The 20406-nt window shown below is 48.1% G+C and overlaps 1 protein-coding gene across 1 annotated transcript; it reads left to right on the top strand.

The window, feature by feature from the left end:
- The first annotated feature begins 14741 nt into the window (after nucleotides 1-14741).
- On the top strand, nucleotides 14742-17066 carry LOC141025958 (uncharacterized). The gene is made up of 3 exons (XM_073501889.1): nucleotides 14742-14823; nucleotides 16646-16991; nucleotides 17057-17066. The coding sequence occupies exons 1-3, from the start codon at nucleotides 14742-14744 to the stop codon at nucleotides 17064-17066; spliced, it is 438 nt and encodes a 145-aa protein (XP_073357990.1).
- Nucleotides 17067-20406: the final 3340 nt, after the last annotated feature.

The following is a 20406-nucleotide window of genomic DNA, read 5'->3' as shown; positions in this document are numbered from 1 at the left end:
GATCTCCGGTTCCAGCAAAACCCTCAAGGTTCAAACACCGAGGAGTGCACGAAGATCTCCCCCTACCGAATCACGCCCTTAACCTCGCTACGATCTCTAAGGCTAGCTCGGCGAACTCGCAACACAAGAGACACAAGATTTATACTGGTTCGGGCCACCATCGTGGTGTAATACCCTACTCAAGTGTGTGGTGGTGGACTGCCTCTTGGGCTGAGGATGAACAGTACAAAGGGGAAGAACAGCCTCCTGAGGCGAGGTGTTCTTGTGCTTGGTGAACTTGTGTGGGTGAGGATTACTCGAGATGAAATGCCTCCTGCTATGCTGGCTAGTCCTATTTATAGAGGCCCTGGTCCTCTCCCCAAATATTGAGCGGGAAGGGAGCCAACAACGGCTAATTTGAAAGGGGACAACTAGTACAAGCTATCCGGACAAAAGCAGTCTTTGCCTGCAAAAGGCTCTGGCGGTGACGCCGCCTTGGGCTCCATGGTGACGTCCGTCTTGCCGTCCTGCTAGCCTTGGTCTCGTTGCACCGATATGGAAACCTTTGCTTGACGCCTCGGTACTCCTTACCTGCGCTTGCCTCCTTAGCACCAAAGAGGAAACAAGGACACTGTGCGCGCTGGCGCCCGCCTGGTCTCGACCGTCATGGCTCACGTCACTGGAACCTCGCGAGATTTTCCTTGCCTTGATCTCTCCGCCCCTCGCGAGCTAGCCTGGTGAGGCCGCTCCCGAGGAGGTCTTGCGTCGTCTGCCTCGCGAGGCTTGGCCCCTCGCGATGGTCTTGAATGCTTGTTGGTGAATATGAGCCATACGGGCCCGCCCGCAGAGCCATGCCGTGGGCCGCAGGCAGGCAATTCTGGGGACCCCCGTTCCCAAAACGCTGACACACCCTTCATTGTATACCCTGATACAAGCCAAATATGTCATGGCGGAACACGATCACCTATGGGGACATTAGCCCCTTGTGGTTCGGCAAGGGGGAAGGGTGCGTTGCACGAAGAGCGGAGACCATGGAACAACATAGCGGGGGTGACGCTGGTGGTTTCTACCCAGGTTCGGGCCGCTGGGAAACGTAAAACCCTACTCCTGCTTTGGTGGATTGATGGGAGGACCGTGGTGGACACGCGGCGCTCAAGCCCAGCAAGGTCGCCTCGGGGAGAGCAGCTACGCGCATAAGAGTGTACAAGGGTCTGAATCCTTTCTTAGGTTGCCATGGCCCTCCTTTTATAGGCTAAGGGGTTACCACAGTGGCAAAACAGTCATTATATATTGATTAGATAGCCAACACTGCTAGCATACCTAACTCTGGCAGTTAAGACAAAGTGCATTAAATGCACTGCTAGGTGTCACATTGAGGCTGCAGCCCGGCAAGCCTGCCGCGCCACATAACCACCTTCTACCTGTCTGCATGACACACCTCTTGAGGAGTGTCATATAGGGAGAATCTCCCTTCCAAATGGTTGCCATGTGCCAAATGATAGCCACTTAATCACTTGGCGGCTCGACACCACACTGATAAGTGACTTGCGTCATTGTGCGGTGGAGCGGTTGAGTCTTGGCGGGGTGATTTGCCCTTGGCGGCCCTGGCTAGCCTGCTGGGGGAATCTTGGGGCTTGTTCTTGGTGAGGCCTCAACCTGACCAGGCTCGCCTGCCTAGCAAGGAAGGTCTTTCCTTAGTGATATCTTGTTCTCTTGGCTTGTCTTGGTCCTCTTGATCCGCCCTTGGTTCCTCAAAGAGCTATCTCTCTGGTTGGGGGCTTGGTGTTGCTATATCTTTGCCCTTGTGCCTGCCGCGGCAAAGATGTCTTGGTGGAACACGATCATCTATGGGGCCATCAGCCCCTTGTGGTTCGACAAGGGGGAAGGGCGCGTTGCACGAAGAGCGGAGACCGTGGAACAGAATGCCGGGGGTGACGCTGGTGGTTTTTACCCAGGTTCGGCTGCTAAGATGCGTAAAACCCTACTCCTGCTTTGGTGGATTGATGGGAGGACCATTGTGCACACGCATCGCTCAAGCCCGATAAGGTCGCCTCGAGAAGAGCAGCTACGCGCGTAAGAGTGTACAAGGGTCAGAATCCTGTTTTAGGCTGCCATGGCCCTCCTTTTATAGGCTAAGGGGCTGCCATGGCAAAAAAATCATTATCTGCTTATTAGATAGCCAGCAGTGCTAACATACCTAACTCTGGTAGTTAGGACAAAGTGCATTAAATGCACTGCTAGGTGTCATGCTGAGGAGGCAGCCCGGCAAGCCTGTCGCGCCGCTTAACCAGCTTCTACCTGTCTGCATGACACGCCTCTAGACGGGTGTCATATAGGGAGAATCTCCCTTCCAAATGGTTGCCACGTGCCAAATGACAGCCACTTAATCACTTGGGGGCTTGACACCACACTGATAAGTGACTTGCGTCACTGTGCGGTGGAGCGGTGGAGTCTTGTCGGGGAGATTTGCCCTCGGAGTTCTCGGCAAGCCTAACGGGGGAATCTTGGGGCTTGTTCTTGCTGATGCCTCGACCTGACCAGGCTCGCCTGCCCGGCAAGGGAGGTCTTTCCTTAGTGATATCATGTCCCCTTGGCTTGTCTTGGTCTTCTTGATCCGCCATTTGATTCCTCCAAGAGCTATCTCTCTGGCTTGGTCTTGTCTTGGGAGCTTGGTGCTGCTGAGGTGGAGGCCTACTGTCCGTGCACAAGTCAGGGAAAACATACACCCTTGTTTGTGTACCCCGACAATTTTATTTTGTCCAATGATATTCATTAAAGTTTTTATTATATCCCTGTTGGATATCTATCACTTTGGTGCTAGATTAATATATTACCATTGCATATGACAACCTCTCAAATAAATTTAAGTGAAGAACATAAGCACAATTAATTTTTTTTCTTCTCTCAAAATTATATAAGTGAAGCATGAGAGAATTTCTTAAAAAAATTACTAACTCTCAAATTAATCTAAGTGAAGCATGAGAGTATATTTCTTCAAAACTAAAGCACCACCGTGCTAAAAAAGATATAAGTGAAGCACTAGAGCAATTCCATAGCTCAAAAAATTTAAGTGAAGCACATAGAGCAATTCTAGTGCTAGGAGTAGGGCGGGTACCAGCGCTACTACTACGATGCTACAGCTAACTTGTAGCAATAGCATTGGTTGCACCACGCTACTGCATACCTACTGAGAAGTAGCATGCCCCCTAGACTGTGCTACTGCTAATCGTTAATAGCAGTAGAATTTCTTATAAACAGCGCTACTGCTAAATTTTCATGTATTTTTTCTGCAGCTTATTGGCGCTGTATTTGTACAGGTTTTATACAGTAGTTTCATCATATGATTTTGTGACCATGATGAGTTATTATATCAGTGGATGAAATAGACATGGATTAGATTCAAGTGGAGGCAACATGGTGCAGATCGAAAGTACTACTAATCCAAAGTTGATCACTTTAGTTTGGATTAGTAGTACTTTCGATCTGCACCATGTTGCCTCCACTTGAATCTAATCCACGTTCATTTCACCCACTGATATGTATAATAACTCATCATGCTCATATAACAACTTAGTATCATGCATCATCATAATGATAACTCATCATCATTATCATAATAACAAGTCATACTCATCATCATCATAGTCATCTAACAACTTCTGCTCATTAATAATACCAAATCATACTCATCATCATAGTCATCTAACAACTTGTACTCGTTATCATAATAACAAGTCATACTCATTGTCATCATAGTCATAACCAACCCTAGTTAATTGTTCTTAGCACACGATCATGAGTATTAGCTAGGACCTGCTACCCCTCTCTAAGGTAAAATAGCATAAAACAACATACCCCTGACTCTCCATTATGGAGAATGGAGATTATCCTGTCTCCAATTCGTGGCATTCGCACAATGTTACTTCCAAGTAGCTCCCTATGGTCATTCATAACTTCTTTCATTCTTTGATTGTGAGATCTTCATCTGTTCGAGAAATCTTGTATGAACAATGGTGACTCGTAGGCGGACTTGGTCGTAAGCTAACAAGATCCATGTGACCTTTCGTATGATCAGATGAGGCACACAATCCTTTGGGATTTTCTATTGAAGATCATAATAGTAACGTAGTTAGCAATGTAGTTTAGCTTTAATTAGAAGAATGTATGCAAAAGATGCACTGTTGTCATAATAATAAAAAATCTTACCATGGCATTTCCGTGGATGTTGTCGTAGTTCAACATGTGGACTAGTGGCACGTATTGACCATAATATGGAGGAGTTTCATAATTCTTATTAAAAGTCTCCACATTCATAATGAAGGAGACAAGATGATCTTTCTCCTCGTAAGTTAGTTCAGAACCATCAGGGTACGTAGTAGGTTTTGTCTACTATTTTCTAAACATTTTTTTAAGAATGGAAATAAGTTCACTGGTACAGCGAAGTGCTATAAAAACGGTTTTTAACCCCTTTCCGCGACTGCATTTGGAACCGTCGCCAAGTGAGTGTGGGTGATAGCGGGGCCCTTCCCACACGACCCAGAAACCGCCGGGGATATGCCCTCCTGTCACTCACGCTCGGCAAAATGAGGTCGTGTGCGACTGGCGAGCGATCAAATACGGTTATACGTACAGTAGTGCTCAAAAATACAATTATACAGGCGAAATTGTTTCTGGTCGTAAGTACATCCCCCATAGTCAGTCCCCCCTAAACGTTTCCGTTCGTATATACATCCCTCACAGTCTCTCAAAGGAAAATGTTTCTGTTTGCAGGTACATCAGACACAATTTTCCCCGTTAAATCGTTTGTGATAGCGTTGCCATTGCACACGATATTAACAATTTTATCATTTGCGTTATTGAATGCATCACACACGGTGCATAGAAGAAACTATGTGGCAAAGGCTATCCATCACACACAGTTTTTATGTGGTAAACGTTTGCGCAAGGTGGCCTAACACAAAGAGTTTTGAAGAGAATGTCGTGTGTAAGTTCATTGATCCAACACGGTTTATTCCTACAAACTGTGTGCGTTGCCTGAGGTCATCGCCCACGGTGTTTTCTGAGTAACCGTTTGCAATAGAACAACCCAATTAGCAGGCTAACTGGCCATTAGTAGGCTAATTGGCCATTAGTAGGCTAATTTCCCTGTTATTAATAATCCATTTATTAATCTAATTTTCATTCATATTAAGCACATAATATATTTCATTTCCATATTAAGGAAGCAGGATTTCATAATTGAGATACATCAGAGTACAACATGATATAGCTTTAGCACTCAGCTACCCCATTACACAACTGCACCAGCACCAAGTTTCACATGCAACATCTAGAACCTTTCGAAATTAGCATCATACACGGTACATAGAAAGATGCATCTCATGTGGAAAACTGCTGAAGCGGAAGCCGAATATTGAGCCTTCATTCGTGTTGAAGGTCTTTGCAACCTTAGGCCAGTGCCTGTGGATGATTGACCGTCCATCCTTCGTCCTCTTCAGGAACACTTCAATATTGAACCATGGGTGTTGTATGAAAACCTTCCTCGCCTCCTGACCATAGAGGTGGTTTGAGAGGTAATCATCAGTGAATTGCTTTGGAAAGGCCTCAAAACAGGGATGTACATAAATAGCTTCTCTATATTGGAAATGGGGCAAAGGAATAAAAAAGGCAAGGTATAATAATTAGTACCATCTTGTAGTTAACTGATGTCTTCTTCATTGTGCAGACAAAGTTCTTGTTGTTTTTTGTCACTAAATTCTTTATCCTAACAATCTTTTTGAGTTTCTTGACTTGATTGATATTCATGGACAACTCATTTCCCCATATGCAAAAAGGGTCGAACAGTTGGTCAATACCTCTGACAGCAGACCTACATGTGCAAGACCAAATCGTTAAAAACCTAAATATTATAATGGTTCCTGCAATTGCACAATAATGTGCTATTAGACAACGGACTATGCACATGCTAACCTCGATTGTAAACCTTGGTGCTTCCCATTGTGTCCCTGCAACACATATAAGGTAGTTAGTGATCAGGTTAAGTAAGGGTTCGCATGCTATTAGTAAAATATGTTGATGAATAATAAGCACATTGCAGATTCATCAGATTAATTCAAGCCACATGGAAAACCCATTTATCCAAACAAGCATGATTAAGAACTAGGAAATATAGCACTTGTATATGTTTCTCATGTATTAAGTGTAGCCAAATTTGATTTATTCCTCACATGCACAACAATACAAAATTCTACCCACGACAATTGGACATCGCATTACATAATTGAACCAAGCAGTTAACTAAACACCACAACAAATGAACCAAACATTAACTGAACACCACATTGCACAATATAACATACTCCTAATAGAAGATCAGACGGTTAACCAAACCAAGCATGCTTACCAACTTGGAAATATAGAAATTGTATTTGTTTCTCATGTATTTAGTACAGCCAAATTCCATTTATTCCTCACATGGTATACAATAATAGAATGCACCCACAACAATTGAACATCGCATTGCAGAATTGAACCAAACAGTTAACTAAACACCACAACAAATGAACCAAACGTTAATTGAGCACCACATTGCAATATATAACATACTCCTAATAGAAGATCAGAAAGTGAACCAAACCAAGCATGCTTAACAACTTGGAAATATAGCAGTTGTACGTGTTTCTCATGTATTTAGGACATCCAAATTCGATTTACTTCTCACATGGTATACAATAACACAATGCACCCACAACTATTGAACATCGCATTGCAGAACTGAACCAAACTGTTAACTGAACACCACAACAAATGAACCTAAGGTTAACTGAGCACCACATTGCACAATGTATAACCAAACCAAGCATGCTTAACAACTTGGAAATATAGCAATTGTATCTGTTTCTCATGTATTTTGTAAAGATAAATTCGATTTATTTCTCATATGGGAGACAATACAAAATTCCAGCCTATAGAATTGAACATCACATTTGCGGAATCGAACCAAACAGTTAACTGAATATGACAACTAATTAACCAAACAGTTAATAAGTGAGCACCACACTGCACGACATATAGAACATGTACACTTGAGCAAGAGATTGCATGGTAAAATTAGATAGCACAATGCACTAGGATTTGTTAAGGAAAGGCAGGAGCAACACACGCAACGGGTAAACTGAGCATGCTTAATCGGCGTAGCTAGCAAATGGCAAGGTGCTCCTCCAAGATCTGGTGGTCGGCACGAATGGCAGCCATTGCGACCTCATCCGCGCGTGCGGGCGCGATTTGCTTCTCTGCTGCCAAATGCTCCTTGAGATCCTGGCTATACTGCGTGCACCATGGCTTAGGGCGGCGCTTATTTGGTGGAGGGGTCGGTGATTTGGGTGGAAGGTGTCGCGCTGGCGGTCGGGGCATGTGGGATGTGGAAGGAGGAGGAGGATGGGGGTTGGGTGTGGATTACCTCCCTGCATACACGAGGCCGAGCAGCGTGAAGGAGGGTCACCGGCGAGGAGGCGGCAGTGCAAGCAAGGAGTGAAGGTTTCAACTTGGAAAGGACGGCAGAAACAGGGGAAATGTGGCTTTTGGTAAGGGGAAGGGGGGAGGTAGATATTTCCGCGGAAGCCGAAAATTTGGAATCAGTTCAACGAAAAAACTGGCGTGCAAAGTGTCATCAGACACGGTCCCTTATTCAGAATTGTGTATGATATGTGAACATCACAAACAATTCAGATAGGTTAGCACGTGTGTGATGATTTTGAACGTCAAAAAGTTTGGTTCAAATTTCCCTGGTTACAGTGGTCATCCACGTCATTGCATGATTTGGGTACACAAAGGAGACTATAGCACACCCACACTTCTTACTTGAGCAAGTTCAGCAATTAAACAAAGCTAGCTGACCTAAACATTACTCTAACAAATTAAAGACCGGCACTCTTAATTAAACAAAACAAAGCGTACTACTACGGCTGGTGCTCGTCGATCTCCGCTGCCGCCTCCATGTCCAGCTCGCGCCTGACGGTCTCCTGAGGAAGGGGCTCCATGGCATCCATCGGACCATACTCGGCAAGCATCTTGCCATCCGCTTCCGCCATCTCTTTGGAAAAGGCCGCCATGGGCTGGGCGTGGGCGGCCGCGATCTGGGCATGGACGGGCTCCGTCGTGGCAAGGTATGCGACGGAGGAACGGATGGCTGCTCGAACGCTCTCGGCGATTGCCAACTCTTCGGCCGTGGGTTGCCGACCGTTGTCACAGAAGCTTCGTTCGATTTGTGTGGTGAACGCCACGAGCTGAGCGTGGGCGGCCTCAACATGGTCGTTGGCAGCCTCCATCAGGGCTAAGTCCGCCGTTGCGGAACGGACAGCTGTTGTCCCGCTCTCGCCAGTTGCTATCTCGGAGGCAGATGTTGCTGCCGCCACCTGAGAAGCAACAGCGGCCATTTGGACTGTCCTGGCCACCCGGTCGCAGATTGCGGCCGCGCTCAGGCACCTTTTTAGCACGCGCATGGCGGCTGCGGCCGTGCTTTCGCCGGAGTGGGCCGCCGAAGCTTCCCTCACGACGCGGGTCCACGTCCCCATCTTTCACCGGCGACGGTTGAACAGTGAAATGATATTTGGGGAGCGAGCTTGTGTGCTTGACACGCCGGCTGTGGACTGTAGCCGGCGCACATTCTCGCGTAAGCCATAGGTGTACTATACACCGAAGGTGCTTCGGGATATTTTGTACTGCATCTCACATGGTTGGTGATAATAAGCTATGTGGGATCTACTTGATTTTTCATCTTGATTTGAATTACATGATGGGGTCACAGCGGCAATGGACGGTGTTTGAATTGCTAGAACTTTTATCTACAGTGAACATGCAACTATATGTGTGTCGTCAAAAAATTGGAATTATTCATGGTTCGTTTGGACATTTTATACATTAAATTGGTTTTCTAGCCATTTTAGGTGCACAATTCAAAATTAAACTACATGCACATACTCCGGTGCACTAACATGGGTTGTTAAATCATATATGTGTCCTGGGTTTATGCTAATGTCCCATGGAAGAAATGGGGATGAATTTCGAACACCACGGCACTGTGGCTCTGGAAAACATTGAGGTGCCTGTTTTTGTAATTCTAGTAAATCCAAAACTCGTCGGAAATTCATGAAACATGGCATGCTATCATGGAGCCGCATCAACATGCCGTGGTAAAATTGTTATCCCATTCAGGGCAGGTTTGGGTATAAGCTTGTCACAAACCAGAGCTTCTCACAACAAGCCTGATGATTTCGGTATGGAACGTGCCACCTTTGGGGATGAAACGATATCCGTTGCCTCTTATTGCTTTCAAAAAATTTCTAGTGTCAAAGTACAACAATAGGAGTGTTGTCCTAAATTTTGGAATTTTTCAGGGTTCGTTTGGACATTTTTATACAATAACTGGATTTTATAGGCATTTTATGTGCATAATTCAAATTTGAACTATATGCACATGCTCCAGTGCATATAAATTGGTTGAAAAATCATATATGTATCCATGGGTTTATGCATACGTCCCATGGAATAAATGGGAATGAATTTCAAACACCCTACCACCGTCACTCGGCCGTAACCATTGAGATACCTAGTTTTTAAATTCTACTAAATCCAAAACTCATCTGAAATTCATGAAACTTGGCATGCTATCATGGAGCGGCATCAACAAGCCATGGTAATTTTTTTATCCCATTTGGGGCAGGTTTGGACATAAACTTCTCACGAACCAGAGCTTCTCACAACAAGCCTGATGGCTTCGGTAGGGAACATGCCACCTTTGGGGACAAAACGATATCCGTTGCCCCTTATTGCTTTCAAAAAATTTCTAGTGTCAACATAGAACAACAGGAGTGTTGTGTTAAACTATGGAATTTTTTGGGGTTCGTTTGGATATTTTTATACATAACTGGGTTTTCTAGGCATTTTATGTGCATAATTCCAATTTGAACTACATGCACATGCTCCAGTGCATATAAATTGGTTGGAAAATCAAATCTGTGTCCTTGGGTGCATGCTTAGGTCCCATGCAAGAAACGTGAATGAATTTCAAACACCCTGCCACCATCACTCGGCCGCAAACATGGAGATACCTGGTTTTTAAATTCTAGTAAATCCAAAACTCGTTTGAAATTCATGAAACTTGGCATGCTATCATGGAGCGGCATCAACATGCCGTGGTAAAAAAATTGTCCCATTTGGGGCTGGTTTGGGCATAAGCTTCTCACAAACGGGAGCTTCTCACAACAAGCCTGATGGTTTCGGTAGGGTATGTGCCACCTTTGGGGACGAAACGATATCAGTTGCCTCTTATTGCTTTCAAAATTTTTCTACTGTCAACATAGAACAACCGGAGTGTTGTGTTAAATTATGGAATTTTTCCGGGTTTGTTTGGATATTTTTATACATTAACTGGGTTTTCTAGGCATTTTATGTGCATAATTAAAATTTGAACTGCATGCACATGCTCTAGTGCATATAAATTGGTTGAAAAAACAAATATGTGTCCTTGGGTGCATGCTGAGGTCCCATGCAAGAAATGGGATTTAATTTCAAACACCAGGGCACTGTTGATTGCCGGCAAAACGTTGAGATACTTTGTTTTTAAATTCTAGTAAATCCAAAACTCGTCTGATATTCATGAAACTTGGCATGCTATCATGGAATCGCACCCGACATGTTGTGGTATTTTTCATGTCCATTTTGAGAGAAGGTGCACTCGAATAACAGCCAACAAAGGAATTTTGAAAAAATAGTTGCCAGTTTAATATCTCAAACGTTTGTATAACTCAAATCGTGTGCGTTCTGTTAACCATTCACGTGACGCCACATGTCTTGGTTTTAATGGCTATAGGAGGTGTCCTGCGGACAGATGCTTGACTGAACGGGAGGCATGCGAGTGGAGTCCGGTGCGCAGGCTGACCGAGAGGCGTGCAAGCTGTCCTCCAATGCGCAGGCTCACCAGGAAGCATGCGAGCTGTACGCTGCATAGGCTCACTGGGAAGCGAGCCCTTTTACTTCCATGGCCGCCCACCTTCCTCTCCATTAATGGCACCCGAGCCGCTGTTTAATATGGGCGGCCTTACTGGTCGCCTCCCATTCGCCTCCGTCCCGCAGACCTCCACCAACGCCATGGCGCAGAATGATCATGTGCCTTTAGTCTTCAAGTTTGGTGAAGTCGACTCCAATCTGGATGAGATAGAAAATAAGGAGGAACGGGGCCTCATGGACATGGCCCTAAACGAGCTGGCCGCGGCGGTTGCTGCCCCTGCTCCCGTCCCAGCTCCCATCCCCGCACCCGCGCCAGCGACCATCCTCGTAGTATTGACGGACTGGACGCCGAGCACTATCGTAGAGCTGGAAGCCGCGGGCGTCAGCGAGGTCTCCACGGACCCGTGCGAGCTCGTGTACATGCCAGCACCAGCGCTCGTGCCTATCTGCACCCCTCCACCCACCGCGGCCCCGGTCCCCGTGCGTTTGGCTGCACCCGCCGCGCCCATGCCCATGCCCATGCATGTGCGCGCCCATCCACCCACCGCGCGCCGGCCCCGTGCGTTTGGTTGCACCCGCCGCGCCCGTGCCCGTGCATGCACCCCCCTCAGCGGCTTGGGATGCCTTCGTCGACCGCTACCTCTCAATGCCGCCAGTTGCCGTCCACCCGCTCCCCGCCCGTCAGTCGTGCGACGCCATGATGTTTGATTTACAAGTGAAAAACATTTTGTGCTGCCTTGGAGACTTCAACAACGGCATCCCGGAGGACGACAATGACAATGACGGCGCGGCATCCTGCCTCCGCCGCCGGAAATATTTTTATTTTTGGGTTTAATATTGTATCTCGAATTCTCGATCATATGAATACAAATTCGCTGTGTGACTGAATGAAAGATATGGTTTGAACAAACTTGCGTTTTTCTCTCTTAACATACAGACTTATCAAACGATTTTCTTTTGAAAAAAAGTCAATAGTTTTTAAATATAAAACACTCATCGCAAACGATTTAATTAGAACACCCGTATGCAAACCGACAACTTCCCCAAGAAGCCAAGGGAAAATGTGCCGAGCAGGATTTCTGCAGCTCTTGATCGCAAATGTTTTAGATAGAATACCCGTATGCAAAGTGAGAGCTATGGTCTTCCCCCTTAAGTCAAGGGAAAATTCACAGCGCAGGATTTGTGCATCCCTTCAACGCAAACGGTTGTTTTGGATGACCCGTGTGCAACCATGTACAAACAATTTGGTTAGATTTGCATCTGTCATATTGGGTATGTTGCCATTTGTCAAATTGGAAAGATTGACATTTGTTGATCTAGTAACATTGCCATTTGTCAATCCTGGTAACACTGTGATTTGTCAAAATATGCAGCTAAAATTCACTAGCACTATCTAATTTTTGCAACTGAAATTCAGTAATTCAGCATAGATTTCATTCATAGATTAAGCAGTCGTTCTTTATACAAACAGTTGAACTCGAAAGCTGAACTGACCAGACGTTTCCCAAATTATTGCCGACCACGTACTGAAATAGCTAGTTCAACTATATATACTAGCTAATTTTAAGTATGTTGTATAGTTCCACGACATCCATAGTCAGATGAACTGAACAAAATAGCCCATAAATACTACTACTACGGAGGGGCTTTGTACTACTTCTGGCAGACTTTCCTCTACCGAGCGCGCTCAATAAGAGGCAGAGGAGGAGGAGCCTACTGACGAGCTGGACAATTGCAATACGGTGCCTGCCGCTATTGCAGCTTCAGCGACGCTCACCTCGAACGACCTCTGTCACTCCAGACGACCCCTCTCGAAGCGGTGGTTCTCCTCGTAGATTGTTGGTGTACTAAAGTTTGGACCTTTAGCACCCCAGACATGTGCACGGGTAGTCGTAACCCCACGCATGGTAAAGCGTGAAGAAGGCGAGCGGAGACAGATACAAGATGTAGAAAAACAGCCAAGTCAGAGAACAGAGGACGAGTTGGACCCCCGGAAAGATCCGTGCCGGAGCGGCTTGCGAGACCCCGATAAGGTCCTTGCCAGGACGGCTTACAGAGCACCAACTAGAGCACCTCCCTTGTGGTTGGGAGCTCTGACACCATCGACAATGTTAAGGCCAAAATCCCAGGGCACGCGCGTACTGGCGTGCAGATCTTTGTGGAGGCCAGAAGACGAGGCGCCGACAAGATCCTTGTCGAGGACGCCCACGAGGCCCCGGCAAGATCCCTGCCGAGGACGCCCACGAGGCCCCGATAGGATCCTTGCCAGGGACATCGGCAAGACCGTGGCCAGACTCAGCTGCCTAGTCACCACTCCAGTATGGGGGCTGACCTGCCAGCCTGGCAAGCACCTGCGTGATGACATGCAGATCTTCGTGAAGACCCTGCCACCTCTCCAGCGCAGCAGCTAGCCAGCCAACTTGGCACTGCATGTCCCATCAGCATGGGCGCGTGTCAAGATAGGGCGGGGCGGCAACGGATGGGACGGGCTCTCTTCCCGCCCCAGATAAAGCTACAGGGCACGTAAGTGGCGCATTAAATGCGTTTGTCCTTAGATGACTAAGATAAGCATGTGTACTGTAGCAGCTTTACACCTCCTGTATGCCACTGTGGCAGCCCATTGGTCATATAAAAGGAGGCCCACGGCGCACTGGAAGAGGATTCGGCTTTTTGGACCTCTCGGCCCAGCGTTCATCACAGCAACGAGCCAAAGCTCAGGAACACTCAATACACAACCAACCAGGACTAGGGTTTTACGCATCTCTGCGGCCCGAACCTGGGTAAAGACCCATGGTGTTGATCACTAGATCTGCTCTTTCCTTAGCCCATGTTCCCTGCCAAACCGTAGAAGGGACCCCGTGGTCTCATAGGTGTCGTTTCCCCGACATGTTTGGCGCGCCAGGTAGGGGAGCACTGAGAGCTTTGAAAAACCTGATCTAGCGATCAACACGTCGTTTCATTGATCACCATGGCTCCCAAGAAGAAGGGGATCACGGCGATCAGTTCGTCTGGAGTCGAACCGCCCGTACCAGTGCGGGCGGGCGACGGAGAGGACACGGATGGTGACGGAGGTGTGGCCCGCGAGCATCACGACACTCTAGCAATCGAAGCCAGGCGAGCGACGTCATTCGTGCTTGAGACAATGAGCCGCACGCTGCTGGGTCCAGGGTGAAGCCGCGCTGCCCACGGGCGGCGCGACGATCTCCAAGACACCCCAACCGGCACCTGCACCGCGGCCTTCCTAGGTCACGTGTGATGAGGAATGTCGCAACGCTGGTGACCCCGGGCACCGTCACGGGAAGAGCCCTCTACATCACTCTCGAGATGCACCAGGCCATCATGCATGCCCAGACGCTGGCGAAAACGGCGCGCGGCCGACCGTGTTAGAGCTCCTTCTAACATGGTTAGAAGTCAGAGTGCGTCACGGTCTACGCAGCTTTCGCCGCCACCCATGCCAGCAGAAGCGCTGGCACGCGTGCAACTGCTCCTCGACTTTCCTCCTGCTGCGGAGAAGCTCGACGAGTGGAGAGCTACCATCCGGAGCCTCATCAGCTTCGCCAATAAAGATGTACCGCGACCAGCGGGACCCTCGTGCCGGCGCTCTGTCGAGCCGACGCATACCGGTGGTGGAAGGACCGGAGGTGGTGCGACCACGGTGCACTCTCCTCCTTCGCACGGGCAACAGCAGCCGCCGGCTCGTCGGGCCGACGCCTGTGACAACGTTTCCACAGCGTCGTCCGACCCGCGAGCCCGCCATGACCAACGTCAAGTTCTTCGGGAGCGAGTCCAGGAAGACGCTCGGACCACTATCGAGCGGCGGGGGGAAGCGCGCCATCAGTCAGATAGTCGTGCGGGGCCCACTATGGACTGCCCAGCGCCGGGGGGGGGGGGGGTTCCGGTGACTTACCTTACGAGGTGGGTTGTCCAGCTTTTACCCGCGAGCTGCGGCAATTCCAGTGGCCCACCCACCACACATTCAAGCCTAAGGTCGGAGAGAAGTACAACGGCAAGACACACCCGTCGGAGTTCCTCAGCATCTACACCATCGCGATGCAAGCTGCCGGGGCTCGCGACGAAAAGGTGCTTGCTAACTACTTCCTGTTGGCACTTAAGCCCAACGTCATGTCATGGTTGATGCATTTGCCAGCGGATTCCATTTCTTCTTGGTCGTATTTGTGCCACGAATTTGTTGGCGCCTTTACCGGGGGCCACCAAGCTCCTGGCCAGGCAAGTGATTTGCATGTCATCCCCCAGAAGGACGGCGAAACCCTACGCAAGTACATACAAAGGTTCAGCCATGTGCAATACAACATCCCAGATGTCCATCCAGCCGCCGTCATCAGTGCATTCCATCAGAATGTGCGCAACCGCAAGATGCGTGAGGGGCTGGCGATGAACAAGGTTAGGGATGTCACCGAGCTTTATGTTTTGGCCGACACATGTGCTCGGGCTGAAGAAGGGAGGAAGTACCCCGGCGAAGATGCCGACGCGAAAACTGACTCCACAGACGAAGATGTCGTCGGCCCGGCAAAGAATGGCTGACACTGCAATAGGAAGCGCAAGGGCAAGACCGTGCTTGCCATCGTGGGATCTGGCGACCCCGGCACCACCAAGAAGGCCAAGGCTGACAACCCCGGAAAAGAAGTTGCCGGGTGCGCCGCCTGCCGGGCCTTGGCGGCTGCCGACAAGCCAGAAGGCTCCGACAAGCAGTACTGCAAGATCCATCGCACCAAGGGCCATGACCTCCAGAATTGCCGGCAGGTTGAGCTGCTTGCAGAGAAGCAGAGAGGTGAGTATGAGAGGCGCAATAAGGAAAAGGGCCAGGACGGTGCTGAGGGATCCGACAAAAAGCGTGGTGGCCGAGGAGGTCGCAAGCGCGCCCTCCCCTTCTTCAAGATTTCAAAGAAGGCAAGGCCCATGGAATGGACCCCGAAGGCAGATGCAGCACTGCAGGATTTGAAGGGGTACCTATCCTCTACGCCAATACTAGTTGCGCCCAAACCTCAAGAGCCGTTGCTGCTATATCTAGCGGCGACGAATAAAGTGGTGAGTGTTGCGCTAGTGGTGCAGAGGGAAGCTGACGGAAAAGCGGTAGCGGTAGGAGGACTGTCGAATGACGAGCCAGAGTTCCCCCCGGCAGGGTCTGGTGCCGGCAAGGCGGGATCCCCGGCAGAGTCTGGCGCCGGTGAGACGGGAGCCCCGGCAAAGTCTGTCACTGGCAAGGCAGGGTCAGCACAAGCAAATGAAGTGGTACAGAGGAAGAAGATGATGCATCACCTAGTTTATTTCATCAGCCCCCTCTTGCAGGGAGCTAGATCAAGGTACTCCGGTGTGCAAACATTGCTCTTCGCCTTCTTATGGCCTCGAGGAAGCTGTGTCATTATTTTCAAGCACATGAGATCCGTCATCACTCGCTTCCCATTGCAATGGATCTTACACAACCTAGATGCAACCGGAAGGATTGTGGAATGGGTGTTGGAACTGTCAAGCTTTGGTCTCAGGTTTGAAAGCACTTCGACGATCCAGAGCAGGGCGTTGGCGGAGTTCATTGCAGAATGGACCTCAACGCCTGACGAAGAAATTCAAGAGACCACTCTCCCCGGCAAGGAAGCAAGCCGTGACTGGATTATGTACTTTGATGGGGCTTTCTCGCTTCCAGGCGCCAGTGCCGGCGTGCTGCTTGTCGCGCCCACCGGAGAGAACCTCAAGTACGTAGTCCAAATGCATTTTCCCCGGGAGAGATCAACGAACAACACCGCTGAATATGAGGGGCTGCTTGCTGGTCTCAGGATCGCGATAGACCTTGGGATCAGGAAGCTGATCGTCCGTGGGGATTCGCAACTCGTGGTGAAGGAAGTGAACAAGGATTATCAGAGCCCACTGATGGAAGCTTATGTTGATGAAGTGAGGAAGTTGGAAGAGAGTTTTGACAGTCTACAAGCAGAGCATGTTCCTCGAGCAGAGAACAACATTGCTGATGACCTGTCGAAACGTGCTGCCCTCAAGTTACCCGTGGAACCAGGGACCTTTGTGCTCCAATTGACTCAGCCATCCATTGAACCATCGGCAGGACAGAATAAGCGAAGAAAATCAGGCCCCGGCAAGTACTTTCCCGCCGAGCTCCCAGGAGCCGCCGGCAAGGATGTTGCCGGGAACGTCAAGCTTGCCGAGGAGCAACATGCTCCGGCAGGGCCTCGAGCCCCTGCCGTAGAGACAACAGCGCCCACGGCAGAAGACATGCCTTTAGTTCTTGCCGCCAAGCCTCAGGCTCCGTCATGGGCGCAGCACACCGTCCAGTTCCTCCAAACAGGGGAACTCCTTGAAGAATAGGAAGAAGCGAAGAAAGTAGGCCGTCGGTCTGCCATGTACCAGTTTGTGGACGATGTCCTGTACAGGAAAAGGCTGAACGGTGTGAAATTGAAGTGTATTCCCCGGGAGGACGGACTAGAGCTGTTGGCGGAGATACATGGAGGCATATGTGGCTCTCAAATAGGATCAAGGGCCCTTGCTGGCAAGGCTTTCCCGCAAGGTTTCTTCTGTCCCACTGCTCTCCAGGATGCAGCTGCACGAGTAACCAAGTGCGAAGCGTGTCAGTTCCATTCGAAGAAACTCCATCAACCAGCTCAAGCTCTTCAGACATGTAGCGACCAGACCTCAAACAGTCTGATCTACCATTCACCAGTGCCATCCCTGGATCAGTAATGCTGACACGCACAGTACTTGGAGGATTTATAACAGAGTAGCAATCACACACTTATTACATCGAGTATCTCAAGAGAGAAATAAGTATGACAAATATGGCTTAAGGCCATCTAAAACGATAACAGCGGAAGACTTGGAAGATAAGTGAGTCCATCAACTCCAACGGCATCACTGAGTATAAGACCACGACCTAGGGCACCTTACTCGTCGTCTGAAAAGTCTGCAACATGAAACGTTGCAGCCCGAAAACGGGTCAGCACATGGAATATGCTGGCAATGTAACACATAGAGAGTAATGAACAGAATAATGCTATACTACATGCATATATGGCTGGTAGAAGGCTCTATGGTTACAGTTTTGCGAAAAGCCAATTTTTCCCTACTGCAAAGGAATAAATTTTATTTAACTATCATGGTGGTTGTTAAACATTGAGAATGGTTGACAGCATTCTCAATCCCAATTAAGTATCATCATCAAAACCCAACAAAATTAATTAAAGTAACATGATGAGATTCACATGATAATCGAGATACTAGATACTCAAGGTGTCCATAACCGGGGACGCGGCTAACCATGATTAGTTTATACACTCTGCAGAGGTTTGTGCACTTTTCCCCACAAGACTCGATCTCCTCCGTTAGATTCTCGCACTACATGGTGTTTGAGAAACGGATGACCGAGACACAGTCTTTCAGAAGTGTTTGCACCTTACGAATGGGTAGACAGTACCACCTACATCACCTACATCTGCTAGTCTACCACTGTAAGAGTTCACACGACCTACTCAACTGTGCTAGAGCCCATAATAGCTGGTGGCTGCACACGGAAGTTTCTAGCATGAATAATCTCATGATCCCTTTGAGCCTGGGTGGCGGTCCAAAGAAAAACAGGCAATCCTGGAATACCCAGGTACCTCAACCCACCCAGATGTGTGTTCTAGTTGCCACCTTAAGTTTAACCATTCATTAACAATCTCACATCTGTCATGGTAACACTCAAACCCAATCCACGTCTACTATCATAGCATAACGATATAAGCAAATGTAGAAGTAACTCCCAAGGGTTTGATAATAAACAGGGCAATAGGTACTACCTCATCTACTTCCCAGAACCCACAATTTAATTAGATCCTAATCATGCAATGTTTGAGGGTTGATCTAATGCAATAAAACTGGGTAGTAAAAGAAGTATGATCAAAGTGTTACTTGCCTTGCTGATGATCCGTGAAACCTAGAGATTCGAAGTAGCAAGCGGCGCACTCCGGGTACTCTATCGCAAACAAACAAGCATACAGTAAGCACTCAACTAATGCACAAGTAAAACTCAAATAAAAGATCTAACCAGAAAGTTCAACTTAAGAACTCCGGTTTGCAAAAGGAATTAAATCAAATGAAGCAACGAAAGTCAAACGGCGAAAGAAATAAGCTTCATTTACTAATCTGGATCTAGGTCAAATTTTACAGTAGCAAAAACTTGTTTGAGTTGGTTAAACGGAAAGAGAATTTCGAGACGAAATTCTAGGCGCTTGAATCGCCTGATTCCGATAAACGAGCGAAAAGATAAACTAAAACGAAAAACAGATCGGAAATCGCGATCTGGAATAATCGCGGAAAATCCGAGAAAAAATAAAACTGACGAACAGTTTAACAAACGGACGTTCCTTAACTGCGGCTAAACGGTGAACGCGTTCGTTAAAACGAACGGACCGGCGAACATTCACTAACTAACTAAACCGAAAAAAAACCGATCTATAAAAAAAATAAACCTAGGGTTTCAAAATAAACCGAATCGGTTTTCCGACGAAAACCGGCGCGGCGGCTACCCTCGTCCGGCGGGATTCCGGCGGGGTCGGGCGGGGCTCTAGCGGGCTTCGGGAGAGGGCGGCGAGGGGCGGGTGAGGCGGCGGGGTCGACGGGAGGCGACGGCAGCGGCGTTCGGCGTCGGGGCGGCGGCTCCTCGCGGCGGTGGCGTTCAGCGACTCCGGCGGGGCGGGTTTTGGCGGCGGCGGCTCCGGTCGGGGGTGGCGGGGAACGGGGCGGCGGCGGCGGTATATATAGGTGGGGGGGAAGTGGCTTGGGGGAGGGGCGACCTCGGGGAGGAGTCCCGGTCGGACTCGCATCCGGCGGCGGCGGCGTCCTCGTGAACTCCAGGTGGGAGACGGCGACGCGGGCATGGGCCGGCCTGGCTCGGCTGGGCCTCGGGCCAGTCGGGCGCGGGATCTCTTTTTTTTTAATAATTCCGCCGAAACTAAAAAAATCCTAGAAAAATAAATAAAAATCTAAAAATGCCAGAATAAATTTTCACCGTCTAATTAAAATAATTAGAACGAGATGAACATTTTCTTGGCCCTAAAAATGCAGTTTTGAAAACGTGCAATTTTTCTAATGCAAATAAAATTGCAAATAAAAATCCGATAAAATCAAATATTTGATTTTAATATTTTTCCTCCAATATTTCAATTATTTTGGAGAAGTCATATTTTCTCCTCTCATATATTTTAATATGAAATATTTTTCGGAGTGAAAAATAATTAAAACCAAAAATCCTCGTTTCATTATTTGATAAAAATCAAATATGAAAACCGGGAAAATCCCCAACTCTCTCCGAGGGTCCTTGAGTTTCTTAGGATTTCAAGGATTTGCCAAAATGCAATAAAATATGCTATGCAATGATGATCTAATGTATAACATTCCAAATAGAAATTTTGGGATGTTACA

This window comes from Aegilops tauschii, chromosome 6 (assembly GCF_002575655.3).
Source record: "Aegilops tauschii subsp. strangulata cultivar AL8/78 chromosome 6, Aet v6.0, whole genome shotgun sequence".
Classification (NCBI taxonomy): Eukaryota; Viridiplantae; Streptophyta; class Magnoliopsida; order Poales; family Poaceae; genus Aegilops; species Aegilops tauschii.
The sequence above is the reverse complement of the archived record's forward strand: the minus strand, read 5'-3'. Positions and strand labels throughout refer to the sequence as shown.